Genomic DNA, 24,373 nt, shown 5'->3' on the forward strand with positions numbered 1-24,373 from the left:
TCCCAGCCTATCTCCAGAGCAGAGGGGCTCCAGCCCTCAGAGCATCTTTGCAGCAAAAAAAAAGGGGGAAAAAGGGGATAAACTTTCCTTGCTCCTCAGGGTTCCCACAGAGTCAGTCTCTAGTGCGATCCCCAGGCATTGTTTGAAGCAGGCAACGCTTTCTGTGCCCACACCTCCCTCCCCTCTCCCCGCTCCCAGCCCTCAGCCTGGTGTGGTCAGAATCCAGAGGGATTTTCCTCTCCTCCGCAGGGGACACAGTCACTGGTGCTCATGTTTTAGCAAGTGCTGGTGCAGGCAACAACAAAAGATGAAACACTGCTCCTTTCTCCTGTCAATTCCTTTCCCACTGCTGGCTACACCGTCCAGGACACCTTCCCTGCTGGACGCCTGTGGATCCCTCACTCCCTCCGGAGCCACGGTGCTGAGCCGGGAGTGGGACCGGTGCCAGTGTGCGGGGGCAGGCGGGGAATTGGCAGCGGTTCTTGCGCTCCTGACAATGTCCCAGCTTAGCACAGCCCTGTCACCAGTGTCTGCACAGCGGGGTGAGCACGGCCAGGGGATTGGGTTACCCCCAGGTGAGATAAAGCGGTGCCGTTACAGCTCCAGCTAATTTATAAAGTTAATTAGGCACAGGGATCTCCTTTCAGAGGAGACAGGATGTCTTTGTGAGAGAGCAGCCCTGTTCTCCTCTGCCCCTTCAGGGGGAATTGTCAGCCCTTTGCTGGGAAATCGGATCGCTCGGGAGGGGTGGTCACCCCGGGACAGCCGCCCCGCGGGGGTGGTCCCCATCTGAACCCTGCTCACGCTCCGCTCCACAGCCCAGCTCCTTCCCAGCCCTGGCAGCTGGAGCTGCCGGGCCACTGGGGAGGTTTGGGACTTTTTCAGCACTTCTAGTGCCTGTGTGGTGCTGCTGGAGGCCAGCACTGCCTCAAAAACACTCCCACAGCCGTCAAAAGACTTTTACAAGACAGAGTCTGGGCTACATCCTCGATTTTGAATTCGATCTCCCCACAGAAAGAGAAACTAAAGAATGCGTTCGGCCGTTTCGCTAAAATATTTCATCCAAGGTGACATTTATAGGTGGCAGGAAGACCTAATGTACCATCATTTTGCTTTCAGCAGGCTCAATAAAAATTTTGGCTGGGCTTGCGCTTGAGATTCTGCCCAAGGGAAACTCAGATGCTGACTGAGAGAAGAGCTGGGAGCGGAGTTGGGTAAGTGGGCTGAGCAGACTGGACCAAACAGAACATCCCAGGACTCTGAAATCAAAGGGGGCAGGCAGGCAGAAGAGGAGAGAGAGAAAAGGAAAGGCAGGATGATGATCCTGAGCTCCACACACCAGTGCAGAGCACTCATCACCTGCACTCAGCACACACAGTGCCTGCAAGTGCCCCAGGGAAGGCTTTGTTGCAGCATCTTTGATTCCTGCATCCATCCCCCCACAATGACCGGGATGTATTTGAAATTCTGTTCCATTTGAAAGTAAAATTTCCAGTAGCCAATATTTGTCTGAGGCAGTTTCTTTGAAGAAGATGCTGCTATGCAGTGATCTCCACAGTAATTACAGGAATTAGGAAAGCAATGGGAATGCAAGGTCTGTATTTTTTTTTTTTCCAGGGCTTTCCAGAAAGCTGCCTTTTAAGCATCATGTGCTGCTGAAATTTAAGGTGCTTTTTTTAGATCTCTTGGAGGGAAATCTAATTTAATTCAGCTTGCAAGAAGCACCCTTAGGTGTTCCCAGAGCATCACCCAAATAAAACAGTGCTCTTCAAAGGCAGAAACTTCTGAGAAGTCTCCTGAGAGGCAGCACTGGGAAAAGCTGTGGATGATGGCAGTCAGGCTGGAGGAGCTGCAGGATGACCTGGAGTGTGGAGCTTCTGAAGAGGCCATCAGTCTGTCTGTCTGTCTCCTGCAGCCACCCACACATCCCACATGGAAAACAGCACCCACAGACACAGCAAGGCAGTGGATTCAAAGCTGGGAAAGGAATAATGGGCACCCGACCCCATGGGTGAAGGGTTCTCAGTCTGACAAATTATTTTTGTTTTAATGGATGAGCCTGGAGAAAATACTTTGACATACAACCACTGGATCACATCGGCTTGGCCACAGGGCTGGAGACTTGTTTTATGAGAATATTTGGCTTAATTTTCAAGTTCAATTTGTGGAAAGTTTCTAGACCAAGAGCCAACTGAAAAGTGAAAGAGCCAAAGCTTTGCACAGTTGTTGTGCCAAACCCCAGGGCATTGAAAATCCCACACAGCAAAGGAACAGATCCCACCTTTTCCTCCTACGAGCCCAGAGAGGCTGGTGGAGGCAGCATCCCATCAGCACAGGGCTTCTCTTGCCCAAACATCCCACCTTGAATGGAAGTTTGTCACTTCCCTCTCCCCTCCCAAAACAAATCCTGGTTCCTGTGGCCCACTAGCATCGTTCTTTTCCACACATCTTAAAATACCTCATGGAAGCATACAGATGCTCAGGAAATAAATTCTGGATTATTTAAATGCAACATGGGAAGGAATTCATAGAATCATTAAGATCTGGCAAAAGACCTCCAAGATCCAGATCAAACTTTGTATGATATATATGTATATATACAGAAAATTTAAGACATATGGCCATCAGCAAATAAGCCTCAGGTATATTTATCTGTGGAGTTTACTGAGTTTGCTGCTTGTGTTTTCCATGAGCCAGGTTTAAGGACATTTGCCAGAGCCCTGAATCACTCTGGTTTACTGAGCTTTCTCACCACAGGCACGATCTAGGACTCCCAAGCTAAAACTGTTTTAAAAGAAACAAACATGCAGACACCCTCGAAACAGTCTGCACCAAAAAAAAAATAAATAAGTCATAAGATAGTTTGAATATTATGTCATTTGGAATCAGCCAAGCAGCAGACTGGGAATTTAAGGAGCTTTTCATAACTAAGAGGACTGGGAGATAGGCGGGTTCTGTTCTAACCTGGCAATGATCTCTGCTCCTCCTGAGCTCGAACCAACCCTTGTCTGAGACACAAAATCCAGTGCCTGGCGCCTCCTGCTCCACCCCTACCCCATCTCTGTCCCATCCCTGCCCCATACCTGCAACATCCCTGCTCCTGGGAATGCCCAGGTCCTCCAGCAGATCCCCAGAGCAGGATGTTGGCTTTGCTGGCTGGAGCATCTGCCTTTTTCTTCCCAAAATTTGGCCTTTTCCCCTCTCCCAGGCCCCAGCCCACCCTGCAGTGCTGCCAACCATCCTTCACTGTGCTCATGATGAGCCACTGCAGCAAACCCGGTTTTCTTTTGGACGCAGAACCTGACACCTCATTTTTGCTGTGCTGTCCCTATTCTTTTCTCATAAACTTTTAATATTTCCTGTCACTCCAAACAGGAGAGGAAACACATTTGGGGTAACTTCAGTCCACTCTATGTCAAATGCCACAGGCTGACTTTCAGCTGCTGGGACGGTTCCTGGCCACAACCACTCTGCCCTCCAGACAAAATGATGAGCAGATCTGGTTTTAGGGGTGTCCCAGGGTTTTTCCTTGTTCCCACGAGCAAAGCAACAGCACTTCAGACCTCTGTGAGAGGATGGGAAAGACGCAAATCCCAAAAGCCACACGAGGAGGTATCAAGGGGAGGGGAAAAAAAATAATTGTGCATCGTGACACTGCCTGGAAGGTAACACTGTGAGCAGCAACTTTGCTGAGGAGCCAGGGTTGCTGACCCAAGGTTGGGGGCACTTCTTGCACCAGCTCCAGCCATCCCACCCCACCGGGACCACAGATTCCAGGTGTAAAGCCCCCAGTCCCAGCCTACGACTGCAGCTGGGAAGAGGTCTGCTCCTCTTATAAAGCAATTTAGATAAGGCTTTTCCGGAGCAGCTCTGATTACAAGATTTCACATAATCCCTAAAAAATGCCATTTATTGTTTGGCAGCCCGAAGATCTGCCCCTCGGGGCTGGCCTTAGCGATCCAAACCCAGATTAGGCAGAAACCCAGAGTTTTGGGGTCTGGGCTGAACTTTGCATGGCTGCACAGAGCTGGGATAGAGGAAGACACTGCCCTCCAGCCCCAGTTTCCATCTGGGGTTCGCTGTACCCCACCTAAGGGTGCTCAGAGAATCAATTCCCCTGACAAAGGGCAGCAGAGGACACACAGTGGCAGAAGAGGGTCCCAGGGGGACCCCAGCCCTGTGCTGCTGGCCCTGACACGCCTCTCCAGCTCTTGGCTTTCTCTGGAGCCACAGTGGCTCCCGGCCAGGCGGCCACAATGCGGTGGAAGGAAGAAGAAACAGCTTTGTTTTACCCAAAGCCTTGCAATTAATCAAGTTCCTATTTCCTCGCAGTCCCACGTTCTCCACCCCAAATGCGCCAGGCAGCTTCCACCCATGTCAGAGAAACAGAAAATGAAGTAAAAAAGAAATGTCTTTGCTATGGCAGGCACCACCCAGATGGCATTTAGAGTCCAGAGAAATGCAGGACCCTTCCAGGCAGGCTGGCAGCCCCATCCCTGCCAGCCTCTGGCCCCTGAAATCCCCTCCTGGGCACCTGCTCTCCCACCCAGGAGGAATTCACACAATCACAGAATCATTCAGGTTGGAAAAGACCTCCAAGATCACTGAGTCCAATCTGTGACTGATCCCCACCTTGTCAATCAGACCAGAGCTCTGAGTGCCATGTCCAATAATTTCTTGAACACCTCCAGGAGTGGTGACTACCACCTCCCTGGGCAGCCCCTTCCAATGCCTGACAATCCTTTTGCAAAGAAATTATTCCTGAATTGGACTCTTCTGAGCACAAACCATCCCATTTTTTATCATAACACATGGCAATACAAAATAACAGTGCGTTTTCCTGGTCTTTTTCCAAATTAAAACTGGGGCTGAATATCAGGGTGGGAAAGAGCAGGTGATAATCCAGGTTCCTTGGGGACAGGAGCACTTGATTTATAAGCAGATTCCTTAAACAGAAGTCCCAGAGATACCATTTCAGAGGGCCATTCCCAAAGAGGCTGCCGGGAAAGCAGGATGAGGGTGGGACCTGCTCCTGCGCCTCTGCACCTCTAATTGCCATTATTCTTCAGGAATATAAACAACAGGAACGAGAGAACAGAGAGCCATGAAACCTCAGCATAACAAGGGCCTGGGAGCAAAGGGAAAGGAACTGGAGGTCAGGCAGGTTAAGGGCTCATTTCTGGCACATCACAGCCCCTCTGGATGAGGACAGATGGGCAGACACAGCACAGTGGGCACTGCTTGCTCTCTCCTGAGGCTCAATCCAGTTCTTCCAGGGAGGAACCAGCAGCATTTAAAGGTCTATTTACTTCTCCTCACATGCTTTTGTGTGTCACAGCTGATAACTGACAAAGTCATTTGCATTTTTAAGGGATCATTTATTCCAAACAACCCTACCCTATCCTGTTTGATACACTGCCCTATCCCTGGAAGTGTTCAAAGCCAGGTTGGACAGGGCTTGGAGCAACCTGGTCGAGTGGACGGTGTCTCTGCCCATGGAGGGTATTGGGACTGGATGAGATTTAAGGTTCCTTCCAACCCAAACCATTCTGGCATTCCGTGATTCTGCACTGGTTTGTTTCCTGTTGGACTTGGATTTGGGATGATGAGGGACTTCACAGCAGAGCAGAGGGATGGGGCAATGGGAAGAAGGAGCTGCCTTTCACATGGTGCAGCATCGCCCCAGTCCCACGGCTCCGACGTGCTGTTCCCTCTCCCACTGCCCCACAGCTCCCTCCCAACCACTTAGAGAAGTCCCTGGTGGAGGCTGTTTTGCAAATACAATAATATTTGAAATTTCTCTCATCTTCAGGCATGGAAGGAGAAATGTTCAATTTAACTGGGATGCTTAATGAAGATTTATTCCAGTCCTGTAAATCAAAAGCATGTGGGAATAACTGCTCTTCCTTGGATTAACTGGGTTATTTTTTCATGACCACTAGACCTTAGATCTGCTGCTCGTTTCTTTCCATACCCATGGAGGGTAAGAAATAGCCATACTTGGTCAGTGAGAAAATAAAGTTAAATGCAAATAGACATGCACTGACTAAATCTGAGTTTCCCAAGGTTACTATTTCCCTAAATGCCAAGTCCCTGTGGTGAAGGAGGGGTAGCAAACAGCCTGGGGTGGGGCAGGCTGGCAGCACAAGGGGCTCAGCCTGGTCCCTATGCCCAGTGCCCTGAGCCCATGGGTGAGAATGGACACCACCACTGGGAATGTGATGGGCCTTGAGAGCTGTGGAGAGCAAGAGACACTACTGAACACAAGCAGGGGCATTAAGGTGGTGTTGTATCTCCTTCTCTACCCCCTGCCATAGGCAGGGACACCTTCCACTAGACCAGGTTGCTCCAAGCCCCGTCCAACTTGGCCTTGAACACTTTCAGGGATGGGGCAGCCACAGCTTCTCTGAGCAACCTGTGACAAGGCCTTACCACCTTCATGGGGAAGAATGTCTTCCCAATATCCCATCTAACCCTGCTCTCTGGCAGTACAAAGTGATTCCCCCTTGTCCTCTCACTCCATGCCCTGTCCAGCTCCCTTGGAGCCCTTCAGACACTGGAAGTTGCTACAGTCCATTTGCTGGGCATAAATAACTGCTGTTTCCCCTCCTGTGGAGCAGCAGCAAGAAGGGGTGGATGGAGCAGCTCATCCTGGCACTTGCCCATGACAAGTTGACAGAGGGGTACACAGCTACTCCTGAAACAGGGCATCCTGGGACCCAGGCAAGCATCCCACAGGCCAGCTGGGAATCTTGAGTGCTCTGTCACCCACCCCAGCCCTCCCGGTGTGCCTCTGGCACTCCCTCCCATCCGAAAAGCCAAGGCAGGCAGCCTGTGGGTACCGTTCGCACATAGAGTTCTTGGCTGACCCTCAGCTGGCCCCAGCCCACCTTCACCAGCCCTGCACAGCCAGAAATGACTGTGAGAGCACACTTAATCCTGTGACTCCACTGACCCCCTCCAGCCCGTTTGGCTGCTGTTTACTCCCCAAGCTGCACACACAGGTTGCTCAGTTTGCAGACAGCAGGACAGGAGGCCAGCCAGGAGCACCCAGCACTGCCCAACAGCTAACTCAGACTGAGGCATTATGGTTATTTTAAGCACTAGAAGGTGATTTTAAGGAGGTTGTGTGTGTAACACGACCTGGCTACTGCTGCCTGTGTTTGCAGCACCCACCTCTGACCTGCCCTCAGCATGCCAAGCAGCTGCTCATAACCCCAGCACAGCAGGGCCCTCACACAGGGAAGGCTTTGAACGATATAGGGGACACAGATGAGACCAATGGACAAATAAAACAGAGGAGAAAAAACACAAGCAACACTCCAATCAAGGTGTTGGTTATCTACAGCAATACCTCCACACCACAAGCTGCCCAGGCAGAGCCGCCACAGCACCGTGCTTCTCTTAAAGATTTAAACCCCACAGTCTTAAATATTTCGATTTTCATGATCATGTATTTTAGTTTGAAAACTTCCTCCACTTCAGCTGAGGTATGTGCCTATGCTACATGGTGCTTTCTCCTTCAGGTTTTACCATGTTTTCTACACAGGCAGGATAAAGAAATCTGATGGGATAAGAAACCTGACGGGACACAGAACCCAGTGGGATACAGAAACCCAACACTGTTGCTTTGGACACAAATGCTTCCCTGGGGTTTGGTGGCCCCGGGAACCAGCTGCGGTCTCCAGGCACCCACAGCCCAGTGACAGCTCCTGGCACAGGACAGTCCCGCTGACTCACCCAGTACAACTCCTGCCCAGAGCAGTTTTTCCATAAAAATAAACCCAGCCCTAATAAATAAATGCATTCCCATCGTAAAAGCCCGATTGGTGGCTGGGAAGGAAGAGCCTGCGCCCTGCAGCAAAACCATTTTCCTCTGGACTGGTGAAGGAGGACTGTGCTCCAGGGAAGGCATGTCAGAAGGACCCCATTCCCCTGGGGAGGGGGACAGGGGTACCAGCACCGAGGCAGGGGGATCTCATCCCCAGCACAGCCACTGCTGTCACACCATCGTGCCCAGAGACCAGGGAAGAAGCGACACACGCTCACGAGGGGATTTAGGAACCTGGCGCAGCTACCCGGTGGAGCAGACCTGGGGGGATACATGAGCATTTAGCAGAGAGCAAGAGGCTTTTGTAAACAGAAGCTCAAACAAACATCTCTCATTTCACAGATGGTGCTCACAATTTACAGCATTGCACATTTAAAGGCCACCTTGGGCGCATCGGTGCTCCCTGCACAAGAAATCCCCCAGACCTGCAGGCCTCAACGTTTGTGCTCCAAGGAGCCTCCCACTAAGACCCACAGGAGTTATTTCCACAAGAACATTGGTTTTCAACTTAGTAAGAAGTAAGAACATCAAAATGACCCAAACTCCTTTCCCTGCAGTTCCCCAGTTTGGGTGAGTGCAGGCTCCCAGCTCAGTGGCCAGTCAGCTCGGGGGGCTGCCAGGAGAGCCAACCCCTCCTGAACGGGGCCTCAACACGATGGCCCTGGTCCACAGCTAAAAAAATACAGAAAATACTGAAGAGTGCAAGAAAAAACCCAAAGTCCTGAAGCAGAGCCCAGAGACGAGTCTCCCAGGACCAGCAGAGAATTTGGCAGAGTGTTTGAAGGAGCTCAAAGGCCAAGGCACCCCAAGACCCTCCCCGTGGCCACAGTCCCTAATTGTGGGCCTGGTAATTCCAGGGGAGCACCAGAAACCCTTGCACGGCAGCACCAGATGCCACAGCCTGCAGCAGAGCGTGTGGCTGCCCAAGGCTTCCTGCAAAGCCCAAATTACTCAGCTGCTTGGAAAAACAGAAGCAGCTTTATACAGACATTATTTGGGCAGCCCCGCGGAGCCACCGGACACTGGCACCATTCAGACACCCTGCCCCGACCCAGCCCACAGCCCACAGGGCAGGGTGGGGACAGACCCACTGCTGGCAGCCCTGCTCACTCTCCTCATCCTCACCACTGCAAAGCCACCCCCCCACAACCACTGCCCATGGAGGGCAGAACCCCATGGAGCTGTCAAAACCACAGGCACAGCCTTTGCTCCTGGGCAAGCAGGCACAGAGGGGTGAGTGACGTCTGTACACTCAGTTTAATCACAATACAATTAAGTCAGATGCCTCATTGGAAGATTGGATTAAAGGCATTTGATTTAAATATTTGGGGTCATAAAGAATATCTGCCTTGTGGTACTTTTCACTTTAACACTTACTTTTCAAACTTCAGCTCAACATGGACCAAAAACTCATGTGTTCCTGCATGTGCACAAATTATCCATAATCACTGGATTTGAGGAAAAGCACTGAATGCCACAAGCACTGTCAGAGCCACAAGCTGCCAGTGCTGCCCTGCTTGGCCCTGTTTTACTTTGCAGAACTAGAGGCCCCTGAACTGGCACATGCACCTGGTTCAGTGCCAGGCTGCTCACCTAATCCCTTGGGAACAGCATGGTGCTTCCGCTCTCCAAAGCGTCACACAGCTTTAACTGATTTATCCTGCTGAATTTCTTTATAACTTCTGTTAAGAAAGAAATTATTAGGAAGAGGCAACTCTTGAAATCTGAAAAACTGTAAATGTGGCAAACAATCCCTGTTGGGTCCCAGCAAGACCTGGGCTCACAAACCTTGCTCTATGATAAGCCACACCATTTTTTTCACCTTAAAGGATAAATAAACTAAAACCATCCTACTGGGGGAATGGGACGTGACTGACTCCAGAGCTTCAAGCAGATATGAGACAGAGATGCATCTTTACTCTGCATATAACACATGTAAAGCACGATCTTGATTTGGAAGTGTCCTACCTTTGGATGCTCTATCCTGCCCCCACAGCGCTCCTGCCAGGCAGCTCACCCGCAGTAGGAAAATCCACAGGGAGCAGGCATGGCGTGGGGCTGGGCCTCACAGTCCTGCTCCCAGGAATGCTGAGGAGAGGTCGGTTGTGGTGCTCATGCAGCTCAGGGTTAGTGGCAGCGATGATGAGGAGGAGGCAGAGGCAGATGATGAAGCTGGATGAAGCCTGTCTTGGCTGCTCCACACTTACCTTCCTGTTGGGAGTACCCAGATGGGCAGGGCCCATAGGCATCCCACCTGCTGGAGTGAGGGCTGGACCCCAGACCTCCAAACCCAACCCTGGTGCCAGCCAAGCCAACAGCAACGAGATTCACCATCTCTGCAGCACCTTCCCTGGCACTTGGCCGAGCCCTCCACCGGCATCCAGCTAAATCAGGAATGACCCTGTCTGCTCTCAGAGGACGGGGGTTGCTATGGATGAACAGGAACTGAAAGTGTTTGAGGCCTGTGGGAGGACTGGAGGGGTGGGAAGGAAGGTCTCCCTGAACTGAGAAGGTCGCTGCGTGCAGCGAGGCCATGAGCTGCCATGGTGGGAGCAGCATTCCGCCGGCCGATCCGCAGGGATGCGCAGGGGCGTGCTGAGGAGCACCAGGGGGAAACTGGGTTCAGCTCCTGAAGATCTGAGCAGATCTTCACATGACAAAGAGAGGAGGTTCTGTGGGAAAAATGCTATCGGGCCTGGCCAAGCCACGGCAGGAAGGAAATTCCCCAGCGGAGAGCCGCCATCGCGCGAGGGCTCTGCTGTGGCGAGTTCAGGGACTTCGTAAATAACTCGGCCATCCCCAGGGAGGCATTGCTAAGGTTCGCTGTTTTTTTCCCTTGAACTTTCAGATGAAGGAAGCAATAGCAGAAGCAACAGCACAGATTTTGGCCGGAGATCAACTGTACTGACAACAGTCAGAGAATGAACCAGAAGAAAAGTCCTTTGTGTGTGTTGGAGTTATCACCAGATGGGTCTGGGCAGCCGCATGGAAGTTCTGCTCAAAATATTCCACATGGGCAAAACCCCCAGAGCTGGAACTCACTGGCAGATGTAACCCACAGTAACTAATTCCACCGTTTAGACCAAGTTAAAAATGCAGGGCACATGCTGGTGCCCATTAAAAATTAAAATTTAATTGTATTCTTCAGCAAACTGCTGGGATTGAGTAAGTAACAACCCTGATTAAAGATTAAGGATGGAGAGTCTATAAACACTAATTACCACTGTACTTACAGGGGAATTTGGCCTGTTGGGTTTAATTACTTCTAGTTCAAGATCACTTGAGTCAGGCTGGGCTGGGGAGCGCTGTTGGAGTTGAGGAAGCTGTTTACATTTGAAGAGATGACCGGATTCCAGGCTGGAGTTGATGATACTGTTCCTGTTCTCCTCTAAAAACACCAAAATCAAGAACCATCAGCTGCCACTGAAGGCAAAGTGAAGAGCAAACGACTGCAAAGGCATCGAGTGTTCCCAGCACAACCCTGCCCCAGTGCAACTGGGAGCATCTCCCCAGAGCTCAGAGGTAGTTACGAGATATTATACATTAAACACAAAAAATACCAGGTACTCTTTGATTCTTTTGGTTTTAAGATGCAGGTACATTTAAATAAGCACCATTTTAGCAAGCAAATAGGCACTTTCTCAATGCATTAATATTTTGTATTCCCAAAGACATCCAAAATGCCCCAACCTGAAAGAAATTAAAATGGAACTATGCACAGGAATAGGTTTGTGTTACTGAACATCAGCTCCCAAGGGATGGAGTGTTTGGACAACAGAGCAGGACAACACTTTAGATCAAGAACAGGACAGATCACCCATAAGCTGCCTAAGGACCTAAGTTTATCCAGCAAAAAATGCTTCAGTCTCATACTTGACATCACTACTGTTGCTCGTTCCTGTCCAGGTCTAAAGGGGAAAGGGAATGGGTCTCTGCTCCATTTCAGCTCAGCTCTTTCAAATGCAGAGCCATGGTGGGACAAAGGCCCAGCTTTGGATCTGAAAGGAATGGATGTGTTGGGCATCCCCACTGCTGGGGGATCGTTGCTCTGCTGACAGTCCAGAGCTTCTCAGAGATTCCCATTTCTCTCAATCACATTAAGAGATTTTCTCATTATTGTGTAACTTCAGCCAGTGAGCACTGACAATATTGTGCATCTCAAGCTGACACCACAGCATGGGCCCCTCCTCATCCATGCCCCAGATCCCCTAAAATCCCATTAACTCATTTCCAGGAGAAGCTTTTTCCATATGAGCAGTAATTGTAATTGTGAGAAGCAATTAGCAACACTGATGGCACGACAGCAGCCCAGGCAGAGAACTGCTGCTTCTGGGATGATGCTTTCCTGAAAGACAGGCACCTGCTGGAAACACAGAGAGTCCTACTTCAAGGATACATCTTTCCAAAATTATCTTTCCAGTTGCACAATAATATGGTCCAACTACAACCAAAAAGCACAAAGAAATAAGGAAACCCTCATTCTCAATCTCCCTTAATTGCTATCTCTGCTTGTGCAAGGAGAACGTGAAATATGCATCCGTATCCTGCGCACATTTAAAGAGGGATAAGAGTGCAAGAGGAACTCCTGGGATACGAGAAAAGATAATCCTGAGCACACAGCAGAAAGGAACTGCCTGTAAAACAGCCTAGCAGGAGTGTTGTCCTCGGACTGTTGAGGCAGCTCTGCCACTGCTCTAAAGGGATAAACCACATCAGCCACAGGTTTGTGGATGTCCAGAGCAGGGTCCGATACTCCTTGTCCTGCTCCTTTGCTGGAGCTGCTGCATTTCCCAGATACCTGGACAAAATCAGCACCTACATGGCAGCAGGACAGGGCTAAACCTTGGTTTATCTGAGGTTGAGCTTATCTGCCAGAGATGAGCCAAGGCCAAGGATGTGTTAATTATGTTGATATGCATCAACATGTTCCTGAAATGGGTTTCCTTAATCTTGATCTGCAATGAGTCACCATGGGGACAAGCAGCACAGACACCTCTCTGTCCTGAACTCTGTGAAAGGTGAAACCTCTGGGTTTGGAGGGCACCAGCACTTGTGATGAAAAGATTATCCATGCAGAAGACAAGATGGAAAAGTAAGAAAAGCAGAGCGCTGAGCTCCACAAGTATCGACATGCAGACATGAGAGCCAGCAGATGAAATGAGAGAGAAATTAAGCTGCCTAAGGACCTAAAAACCCCAAATCCCTCTATTTTTGTATCTGCCAGAGCAGGTTTTGGGCAGCCTGTTGCAGATCACCTAAACATAGATGACCAAGCCCAGGGATTGCTCACGCTATGCCTGGCTGGACCCAGGGCCGATCTGAGTCCCCGGAGTGTGGACTAACACTACGGCTTATTATTTCCAAACATTTTCTACCCAAGACTGAAGTCCAGGAATAAGCTCCATAAGCCTGACAGATCAGTGTGGATTGTCTGCCTAATCTCCACACCAGCCACCAGCCAATATCAAATTAGAGTCCCCGTCAGCCACGGAACTGGAAGTGTTTCAGCTAAAGGGGAAGGGAGATGAATGGCAGAATCTGAAACTCCTGCTTTATTTTATTTCCTCCTTTTTAAAAGGCTGAAACTGTGTTTTGCTTCATGTTTTTAAATGCTTATGTGAAGGATTCTTTGCTGGGAGATTTAATTTGGTCTTACAGCTACAAGAGCAGAACTGCCTTTTAGCTAAAGAGCACTTCCAGAGTGCAGAAGGGAGAAGAGCCACTTTGCAACGAAGAAGAAGAGCAAGAGCTTCTGTTAATAAACCAAACCTGCAACTTCTCTCTGAGACCCCCCTGGGTCAGTTGTGGGCAAAAATGGGAATGTTTAACAACAAAATAATCACTATAATCACAGATTAATCATAATGATCTAATCCATTCTCTTGCATTACCCTGGCTGTCGAACATGATAATTTTCGACTTACACACAGCTTTGTATGATGAATTCTAGTGAAAATTTTACAAAGATATTGGACTTTGATAAACAAATTTCAAGTAATGGAAAATCCACTGTCCCACTTCACTTCTTATGGTAAAATCATTCTCAGACTTAAAAAATGTGCACCTTGTTCCCCTTTTGAACGTTTCTAGCTTCAATTTTCAGCTTTCAATTTCTGTGGTGCTCAGTTGTGTCTGAGCTGCTGCCCAAGCCCTTGTGCTTCAGCCTGACTTTGAGCCTTGGCCCATCTCTGGACCAGTCAGAAAGGAAACAAAGAAGAAAGGAAGAAGAAGAAAGGAGTAAGAAAGGAAGAATAAATGAAGAAAAAAGAAACCTCACATTATTCCTCAAGTGACATGTGCAGCAGGGATGGCAAACACTGAATAAAATGGTAGTGGCTTCCCAAAGACACAGGAGGAAAACTGTGAAAACATGCTTCATTTGGGAATAAATAAATGCAGAAATAAATACATGAGCTCAGTTCCTCTTCCGGGCATGGAGAGGATGGCACACAAGGGCTCACAGCAGCCCCATTGCCCTGGAGTGTGACAAGCAACTGCTTAGTTAGCAGAAAATAAATCACTAGGACTGATTTTTCAAAAGGAACTTTTGATATTTGAGGCTCCTCGACAGCTGTGCTACACCATTCCCAGAGCACGCTCTGGTGCCACCACTGCTTCCTCAAACTCACATGGATTGTTTCGACACCCTCCGAATGACAGTGCCTGGTAATTAACAGTAACTCAATCAGACAAACCCACATGTTTTGAGAGTCAGCAAAGTCACAGCGACCACTCTGTCCACCCTGGGAAGCTGGGTTATCTCCAGCCCTCCCTGCTCCTTGCTCCATGTGCGCTTGTTCTGCTCACCAGGACACTCTTTTGCTTTTGATCAAACTGGGAGAGCTCCCAGTTGGTTCCAGGAACACATGGCCTGGATGAACCAGAGAGCTGGGAACTGGGTTTATGCTGTAACGCGAAGCCACAGCCTGAGCAGACACATTTCTGCCACCCCATGAGCGGGGATGGGGCCTGGCTCTTTCACCCAGATATCTGGAGCATCAATTAGTGACAGAAATGGAAAAGATGAGCTCCAACATTTTTAAACTGCCGTGGTACATAATCCTCAGGAAAATGCCAAACCTCCTGGCCAAGTTTTCCTGTCTGTAAAAGGCAAAGTGCCTGAGGGCATCCAAAAGGGTTGCCCTGTGGGGATGTCGGCGGGTGGCCACCCTCGGCACAGGTGTGGCACCCGCGTCCCGGCAGCTGATGATGGCGATGATGGGGGCGAGGAACATGAGAAGGGGAACCATGCAGGGGCCAGTCAGGTGGGGAAGGGACAGCAACACTTTATCCTGTGCTACAGCAGCCTTGTGTCGAGCCCTGGTTAAGGGCTCAGATGCCAGGAGAGCTTCACACTCCCCAGTGATGCAACAGCGGAGGAAACTGAAGCCTGACCCTGTTATGGAATCATCTCTTCCACTGACAGCAGTAGAACTGCATGGGAATGGCATGGGAATGACAATCTGTTAGGCATGATTAAGGCAAATATGGAGGGCTGAGGGGGTGGCTGGGCACTTACGCTTCTCGTTGGGCTGGGGCGTGTGGAAGAGCGTCAGCGGCCGCTCGCTGCAGGAGGGAGGCTTCGAGTCCATGCTCTTCTTGCGGGATAACAGCAGCTGTGAGTTCGACGCCAGAGTCTCTGGCACCGTGTTAAATATCTGTTAAAAATAATAAACAAGTTGTTCTCTGGCATCATCCTTCGAACAGGACAGCTGCCCACCTGCCTGGGCTGCACCACTCTACAACCACTCTGCAGTGCAGCCTCTGAGGAAGACGTGTTCAACAGGGCAACATTTTAGGTAGAATTTCCTAAATTCTACATTCCTGCTCTGTCTACACTCCTCTTCTCTATTTTTTCACCCAAGATGCACATTGCAGGATGGGAAGAACCCTGACACTCTGGCACTCTGCTGGATTTTTGGGGGTGCAGATGATGGCCAGTGTCCTGGACAGACCAGCCATCACTCCCCCCGTGCCCCCTGCAGCGCAGCCTCGGCGCCCACACTCCCACGCCTGCAGGCCAGCTTGGGAAAGTCTTTGCAACTTCCAGCCACAGCTGTCAGAAAACTGAGTAATCACATTTTTCTCAAGGGGATGGAATTTTAAAACTGCATGAACCCAAAGAGAAGCAGTTTTGTTGGTTGTTGATATTTGGTTATTTATTGTTCCTTTTCTGGATCCCCAGGCTCAGACAACAGCAGCCTCCATACCAGCTCTCTCAAGGTCTCTCGTCATTGCTAGAGCTCATTAAACCCCATCCTCAGTGTCCTTCCCTGTTCTACCTGCCCCTGCCAGACTGTCAACCAGCACGGACAGGGGTTCCCAACAGGAAAACTGCATTTTGGCACAGCTCACTGCCTGCCGTAGCATGGGGTGGCTCCTCTGGAGCACATGGCTCTGCCACAGTCACTGGCAGCCATCACAGTGGCCACCAACAGCCATGGCCACGGTCACCAACAGCCATTACCATGGTCACCATCAGCCCTCTCCAGTGGCCATCACATGCCACCAGCGAGTGGAGCCACTGCCAGCAGTTAATGGGTTTGTTTCATGAAACAACAACATCATCTTCCACACACACACACACCACCAGCCCTCCACGATGATTCCTACAATCCCTGATAAAGTGCCAGGATGCCTCAACCAAAATGTCAATGTCCTGTCCCTCCCAAAAGTGCACAGGGGCAGTGAGAAGGGCAGTGCTCGGCCCTCGAGAGGAGCTGATGACCCTCTCCCAGTGGATCGAGCACCACATGGCCAAGGACATCCCTCCCTGGCCTTTCTGAGGACATTGCTCCCAGCCTCTCTGTCCATAAGGACTCCCTGTCTGGGCTCAGGATCAGCCCTCGAGCCGGCAGCTGGGGTGAGGCACAGGAATTGGAGCTGAATCACTGTGTCCAGTTCCTGCGTGTGCAGCAGGACCCGGCAATGGCCCGGTGAGCGCTTGGATCTGACTGTACAGTGGGACAGATGGAGAGATCATGGAGCCCTTCCTGGGGAGCTCTGCAGTGCTCATTCACACATTCCCAATGGGCTCAGGGATTAGCGGAGAGAGAGGCTGCCCCAGTCACGCTCTCTGCAGAAGCACCAAATGTTGTCACCCCACACACCTGCCCACGGCATTCCCACTCTGCAATGGTTGGTTCCCAGTCTCCCCATTGGAGACTGGGGGCCGGTGTCTCCCCAGCCTCTTGCGTGGATGATGCACCATGTTCTCTGCATCCCACCAGCCCTCCCCAGCCCCCAGCAGCTCACCAGCCCACCCTATCACCTCACCAGCCCTGCCCAGTACATCCCACAGTCCCAGTTAGCCGGGCTATTCGTGGCTCACACAGCTGCACATGCTTCAGGGGCCTTCCCTGGCTCTGGGACCCCACCATGAGCCCTGTGCTCAGCAGGCTAAATACAGCTCCTGGGAGGCAGGATCCTCAGCACAGGGGCTGAAATCGGTCCCAGGGCACCCTGTCTGCCCTGGGCTCCACTCCCCACACCCAGCACGGCCACTGCCTCCTTTAATTGCTCTTGCTTTCAAATCGCTTTTCAGTAATAAATTCACCTTCGGAAATATAATGAAATATATAAACCAAAGCAAGACTAAAGCATTGATTTATGAATTGCATTTTACACAACAATTCCCACAGCACACCAGCACACTTGAAATAAACTTCCAGGTTTCTGTTTCAGGTTTTTGGGGGTTTTTTTTGGTCTTTTATAATAAGAGAGATACATATGCTCTTCAGTGAGGAACTCAGTGACTAAAAGCAGCCTCATTTCAAATGCAGTTGGAACATCATTATGAAACTATTTTGCTAAACCTTCAGCACTGACATCTTACCATAACTTTGCATTTCTGTTAAGCCTCCAGTCAGCCCAAATATCCGATGGCCTGCACTGCACCCTCAACACAGGCTCTCCAGCTGCTCTTGTGGAGGCAGGAGAGGTGTGGGCAGTGCAGGAGGCATTACAGAGAATTAGGATATCTTTTATAAATATAAATGTGTTGTAGTCACAAGCACACGGAGGAAAGGCAGAGAATCGCTCATGGATAATCCTGTAAGGAAAGTGGCATTGGGGTTTGTTAGGAAGTGATGGCAGCAGAGCAGGGCATGGGCTCCTGCTCAGCTTTCCTTACGCTCCTGTTTGCTCCATTGCAACACCTGGCAGGCAAACCAGAGCCATCGTCCCTCATCTCCAAGCCCGATCCTACTCCCATCCCAAGGTTATTCCACATTTCCAGAGGATCTGGTGTCAGACCCATGGGAGATGGCCCAAAGGGCAGCAGTTCCCAATGGCAGCTGTAATTTAAAGACAGATGCAAGGGCTGTAACACCTTGATGCATAGGGATCTTCCTGAGGAGAACATGCCTGAGCTCCTCCATCCCAAACCAATACCACAGCCTTTCTGTGCCCACAGAAGCAATATCTCCAAGAATCAGAGATCTTGTCTCCCTGACCCCACTGGCTGCACGTTTGAGGCCCCACTGCAGCCCATGCAGCTGTGCCCCAGGACTGCTGCCCACACCACACAGAGGTTCAGCCTTGCATGTGAACACACAACAAACCTGTCCAAGATGTCCCCCCAGATGCCTGTGAGCAAAGCCCCACGTGAGAGCTGTGATGCCACCCTGCACCACCACCCTGGTCCAGGCAGCTGGTCTCTACTTCTACCTTTGCAGCCCAAATGCACAAATTAGTTACTTCTTTCCAACCAAAACCAGACTAACAAAGAGCATAATCATGGAACTGGATGAATTCAGAAGAAAATGGTATATTTTAGCACATGCAGTCACTCCATGCAGCCAACTGGGAAGGACAGCCAGCACGATGGCCCCACCGAGCCACCACTGCTCCACTGACAAACAACATCCTCCTGGCCAACAACCCAAATGCAATCAGGATTTCAGGAGATCAATGCTGTGGATAAAGCCAGTACTTGATAAACCCAGAATTTAGTCAGCAAAGCCGGAGCCAGCCAAGGTGTACATCTTGCACTGGCTTCCTTTAGTGCTCATCTCTCTCTTCAAACAAGGACAAATTCCTACTAAACAGTGGAAGCGGGGGGAGGAAAGGGATTTCTGTGATGGAGACACCAGACATGCTGACTCATACTGGGATGCCTAGGAACAGCTTGGTTACCCAACTGCAGCTCAGGAACAGGCAATTTTGGCACCTCTGTGCCCTCTCCTGAGCTGTGTCCCTCACTGGTGACAGTGCCAGGAGGTGTCAGCTGTCCCTTCCTGGCACAGCTCCCCCACCTGCAGCAAAGCTGCCAGTGCTGCTGGTTACAGGGAATGAAGGGGGCCCTGGGAGAGGGGGCTCCCACTGGGAAAGAGAGGCTAATTCCTCCCATAAATAATTGACACTGAAAGAAGCTAGGGAAGCCATTACCTTCTCATGGTTTTTCTATTAAAATTTCAATCACGATGTTCTGGAATTTGATGTCCATAATGGCAGCGACTGTTTCTCTTGAGGTCGCAGCAGTGTCGGCCCAAACACCACACCCAGATTAGCAACAGTCATCAGGTTCTGCTTGTGATTATCTGCAACTCTGGGGAAAAAAAAAAAAAGAGAAGAAAACGAAGTAGGTGATGGAACTAATCTGCAGGGAACCCCCTCTCTGCTCTCCCTGACTCGTGGCTGGCACAAGGCTTACAATGCTGTTTACATTTTTTACGCTCCTGGTGAGCTCCTTGAAGGCTCAGCCATGTGGAAAAGTACAAATTTAACTGTTGTGTTCCTGGAGACCTTTCAGCCTCCATGAATTGACTAATCCCACAAACCCCAACCCCACGCCAGCCACCGAGCCTCATGCTGCAAACCACTCCCAGGAAAACATCTTGAATCATTAATGCTTAAAACCCTTCTGAAAACAAATTGTTGGACCTCTGACACAATGCTGCTCTCCAACTCAATGAGTGACCTCATATGTTCCAAAGGCCAATTCCTTTTCAGCCATTCCAGCGCTGGGCTGCACCAGAGGTCAGCCCCATCCAGGTCATCCAGACTGGCTGGGAGGTGACAATGGGTCTTTACCCTCAGATCCCCATGTCCCAAGTCTGCCCTTCTCCATCCTGCTGAGGGACCCACCTGAGATGAGCACCCGTTCACCCAGGGACCCACCAATATTCGAGCTTCCTCCCTGCCACCTCCATCTCTTTTTTGTTCACGAGGGCACAGACCAGTTCAGAAAAGTGAAGCAGCTCGCGCTGAGGACGTGCCAAGGTGTGTTTGAGGGGTTACCTTGGAGCAGCTCCAGTTGCTCCCTGGTCTTAGTGATGCAAATCCCCACCAGCCCTAATGGGGCATGTCCTGTGCTCTGTCTCACCCCGAGGATACCGTGCACTGAGGACACACTGCATGCAGGAGGCAGCCCAGCAGCCCCCTCCATGTCAGCCCATGGATGCCAGGGACCAGGTGCTCAGCTGTTATGTGCACAAGCCTGGTTGTGGCATGGACAGAACTCGCTGGGTACCACGGACTCTGCTGAGTCACACGGGGACACACGTGCGGGCGGCGCAGCCGGGACCTGCAGCGCAGCCCTGCAGCCCCGTCTCCCCGAGTCTTTCTTGTGGTTTTCTCCTGACCTCTTCAACCAGGAAACACAGCGGCTTCAGGCTGTGTGCTCACACAGTTTTAGCCTAAGGGAGTTTTAGTGTCTTCTTCCCTCACTCTTTCTCTCCTGTTTCCATGGATAAATGCAGCGGAGGAGCACAGAGTGAGGCTGGACTGCCCCAAAAATTCATTGCCACGAGCTTTTACTATTGATCTGATATTGTGGGGCATACTCAGTGTATTTCAGCACACTGTAAGCACAGGCTGGCTTAAAAGAAAAGATGCTTTTCATCCTTTTCCATCCAAATCTCACTTCAACCAGAAAAACTCATTCCTCATCTCTATATACAGCTCCTCAGGCAGCAGATGGGACCTCAGCACAGAGTAGGGCTCAGGGCTGCTGGTCTAGCTTCTCCCAACAGCAGCATCAGCCCTACTTACTGCCCAGGCAAGAAGCTTCACTTTGATGCATGTTACAGCCTGGAGAACAGGCAGAGCTGTCACCTCCACCGAGTCTGCGCTTAAAGGTGGGAGGTCCTGGCCAAAGCCCCTCAGGAGCTGGTGGAACCTCCCTCTTACCCGTAACTCCCCCCACTGTCAGGAAGCTCTGAATATTTTATCACAAACGTGCGGGAAACCTCCAGCGTCAGTAAACGCTGTGGGAGATGGGCTGCCCTGGAGACAGGCTCCAGCACAGAGATGACAACTTTGCCAGTGCTGAGATGATGTGCTGCCCACAGGGCTGCTGTCACCCCATCCAGGCTGGACATTCCCATCCCCAGATGGGCACAGAGCCTCTCCCCATCCCCATCCCCATCCTCACCACAGCCAAGAGCACACCAAGCTGTGCACTGCAACACTGGCATCACCCACCGTGACCCGCAGGGCTGTGAGAGGGGGAGCAAACTTTCCTTAGGGAGTCACAACCCCATGCAGCAGTGAGAAAGGCAGAAGTCCAGTAAGAAACATTATATGCTACATAATACTTCTATGAGGATTCAAACCTTCCCTTCACTCCCACCCATCTCCTCACCAAGACACTTACAAACCCCAAACACATTTCGCATTGCAACATCTACATTTCAAACACACATTCACGTGCTCCTAACTCGATTTGGAAAAACACAGCTGCAATTCAAATGGTTTGAAAAGTACTAATAAAATAATAATTTTAGTGATTTTCTGCGGTTAGTAAAACAATGTTCATTTATAAAAAAAACAACCTAATTGATCTAAGTCATACAAAATTAGGTCCCTCCATTTCTCATTACCGTTACCAGTCCTACATCACTCTAATAAATTGCACTGTCACCAGCTCATTACGGTGAGGCAGCTGTGCGTGGCCCTGGTAATTATTTCAGACTGAGCTATTAATGGCTTCCCAGCAGGACATGGTCCTGCAGCACCAGCCATGGACCTGCCCCAGCAATGTCCACACGGGTGGCCCCTTGCCCTCCATCACCAAACTCCAATTGTGTTTTATTTTGCCTCTGGAAGTGTGGGAGCCATTCTGCAGCTGTGCAATCTGGCTGCTTTCTGGAATAAACCTTAGTGGCACATGAACTCCTGATCTGCATCCTGGGTACTTTTCCAGCAATAGCCTTCCCCACAATGGGTCACCACAGTTGTGCTCCAAAACATGATTCACCTTTCACATCCTTCAAATTCCACAACCATTACCCACAGGATAATTTACTCTAAATTATACCTCTTCATCATCTTTTGTACTAGGAAATAATGCCACAGTTTCTAAAGATGGGGTGTTCTCAGTCCAAAGTGAGCTTAATGCCGGGGCTGTTCAGCAGGGACTGGCAGTGCCATTCCTGAGCTGCCCTTTAGAAGGTTTCCAAGCATTCACTGTATTTTCCTTTTAACCTGCTGTTTCTTTCTGGTCCTCAGTGCACTTTGAAAGAACTGCACTAACATTAACTTTGATGGGTCCTTTTTCCACTCCCTCTCCATACCCACTTTGGAGGAGTCACATCCAGCACAGGAAAGAAGCAACAATTAATGGAGGAAATGTGCAGAACCTCTTCACTCCTGCTTGGGGCTCCCAATGGGCCAGACTACCACTGGCTTTTGGACTCTGGGCTGTGGACTCCTCCTCTCAACATATGATGCTTCCCACATGCCTCCCTCCAGGATCAGTGGGAGATCAGCCTGGCAGTGTGGGACAGTCCTTGGCCATGGGAATATCTGCGCTCAGCAGCGCCTCACCAACGCGCAGCTCCATGAAGGCCTGACCCACTTGGTGCTGACCCAGGAGTTGTGCTGGATGCTGCCAGCACCCAGCCAATGGCACTGAGACCAAGCCCAGGACACTCCAGACCGGGAGCCCAGCGCTCCTGTGGGAGCTCCATCCCAGCAGGTCATTCCCCAGGGTGTCCGTGGACGCCGCTCACTTTACACTCACTTTCAGCAAAACAAAGGAGAACAGGAGCGGAGTAAATCCATGTTGTGTGTTAAATTAGATTATGCCCAGGTTGCCTGGATACCGCATAATCACTGCCATGACCAAACAGAATTAATACAGGGTAATTGGAAGCCAGGTTCAGCGCAGGGAAAGCACAGGAACAGTAAATATTCCCTGGCTGCGCTGGCTCGCGGTCGGCCATGGGCAGGCAGCACGGTGCAGGCCCTCACTCCTCTTACCAAGATTAATGAATTTGGTCTTTTCAGCCTGCTCAATGGCTCAGACTCATTTTCACTAAGACCCAGTTAAAGAATTCATTTGCTTCTCCAGCAAACTACACAGGTGCTTCCAGTCCTCCCAGTAAGAGCCAGCACTGCAGCTGAACATCATGCACAGGGCCCAGGACAACAAAAAATGGACCAGCATGAGACTTCTGGGCTCTGACCTGGCACCAGTGGGATCACCTGACACTGGCGGTGCCCAGTGTGCTGGTGTCCAGCACACTGGGCACCAAGAACCACAGAGCTCCATGGGGGCTGCTCCAGTGGATGCCACGGGGGCACCCGGCTCTGCTCCCCACAGAACTCCTGTTTCCTGTGTCCAGAATACATACTTTGTGTATGTATTTATATATGTGTATACAGTTTTATATATATATATATATTTGTGTATATATTTTATATATAAAATACATGTATCTGCGTATCAGCCAAAAGTGTCATTATTAGTTCAAATATCTTCCCTGATTCAGAACAAAATCTCTGAGCAAACAACCATTTGAAGGGAACAAAGGAAAGTCTGGAGTGTTTCTATTTCCGTGCCTGGGACAAACCTTTGAAAACAAAGTGCTTGTTGTGACTGGCCTAGCAAGTCCTAGAGGATGGAAAATAATGCAGCTAATTCCTATTGCTACAGGTAAAATCCATCTCCTGTCTGCCATCACCAATAGAGCTGTTTAATGTGAAAGCCAGTCACACAGAGGCCAGCAATTCCCAAAATTATTTAGGTTGCTCTAGGGCAGTTTGACAGAAATTAAACACTCACCTTTTGACTCTGGATGTGCATGAGAGGTAAAAGCAGAGGGAGTACAGGCAGCACACTGGGATCTGAGGGAGACCTGCGGATCCACCATCCTGGGTGGGGTGTTGGCGCGTGGCAGAACTGCACTTTACCCCATGCTAGTGAGAGCCCACCAGGGCAGCAGCTAAGTTCCCACCCAGTTCATCCAAAGAATCATAGTATCATGGAATCATTTAGGTGGGAAAAGCTCTCCAAGATCATTGAGCCCAACCATTCCTCCAGCACTGCCAAGGCCGCCGCTAACCCACGTCCCCAAGTGCCACATCTGCTCTGGGCAGCCTGTGCCAGGGCTGGACAACCCTTTCCATGAAGGAAATTTCGCTAATATCCAACCCAAAACTCCTCTGGCACAACTTGAGGTCGTTTCCTCTTGTCCTGTTGCTTGTTATCTGAGAAAAGACCAGACCTCCACCTGGCTCCATCCTCCTGTCAGGGAATTGCAGAGCATGAGAAGGTCCTCCTGACCCTCCTTTTCTGCAGGCTGAGCCTCCCCAGGC

General features: G+C 50.3%; 1 protein-coding gene across 1 annotated transcript in view; it reads right to left on the reverse strand.

Moving 5' to 3' along the window:
• The window catches only part of ARHGAP26 (Rho GTPase activating protein 26), a 116,396-nt gene that overhangs the window by 16,464 nt on the left and 75,559 nt on the right, over positions 1 to 24,373 (reverse strand). The window contains 7 exon segments of the mRNA XM_032702980.1: positions 11,065 to 11,117; positions 11,120 to 11,177; positions 11,179 to 11,219; positions 15,351 to 15,489; positions 19,220 to 19,231; positions 19,233 to 19,297; positions 19,300 to 19,379. Of these exon segments, the coding sequence (XP_032558871.1) occupies positions 11,065 to 11,117; positions 11,120 to 11,177; positions 11,179 to 11,219; positions 15,351 to 15,489; positions 19,220 to 19,231; positions 19,233 to 19,297; positions 19,300 to 19,379 (448 nt within the window).

This window comes from Chiroxiphia lanceolata, chromosome 15 (assembly GCF_009829145.1).
Source record: "Chiroxiphia lanceolata isolate bChiLan1 chromosome 15, bChiLan1.pri, whole genome shotgun sequence".
Taxonomy (NCBI): Eukaryota; Metazoa; Chordata; class Aves; order Passeriformes; family Pipridae; genus Chiroxiphia; species Chiroxiphia lanceolata.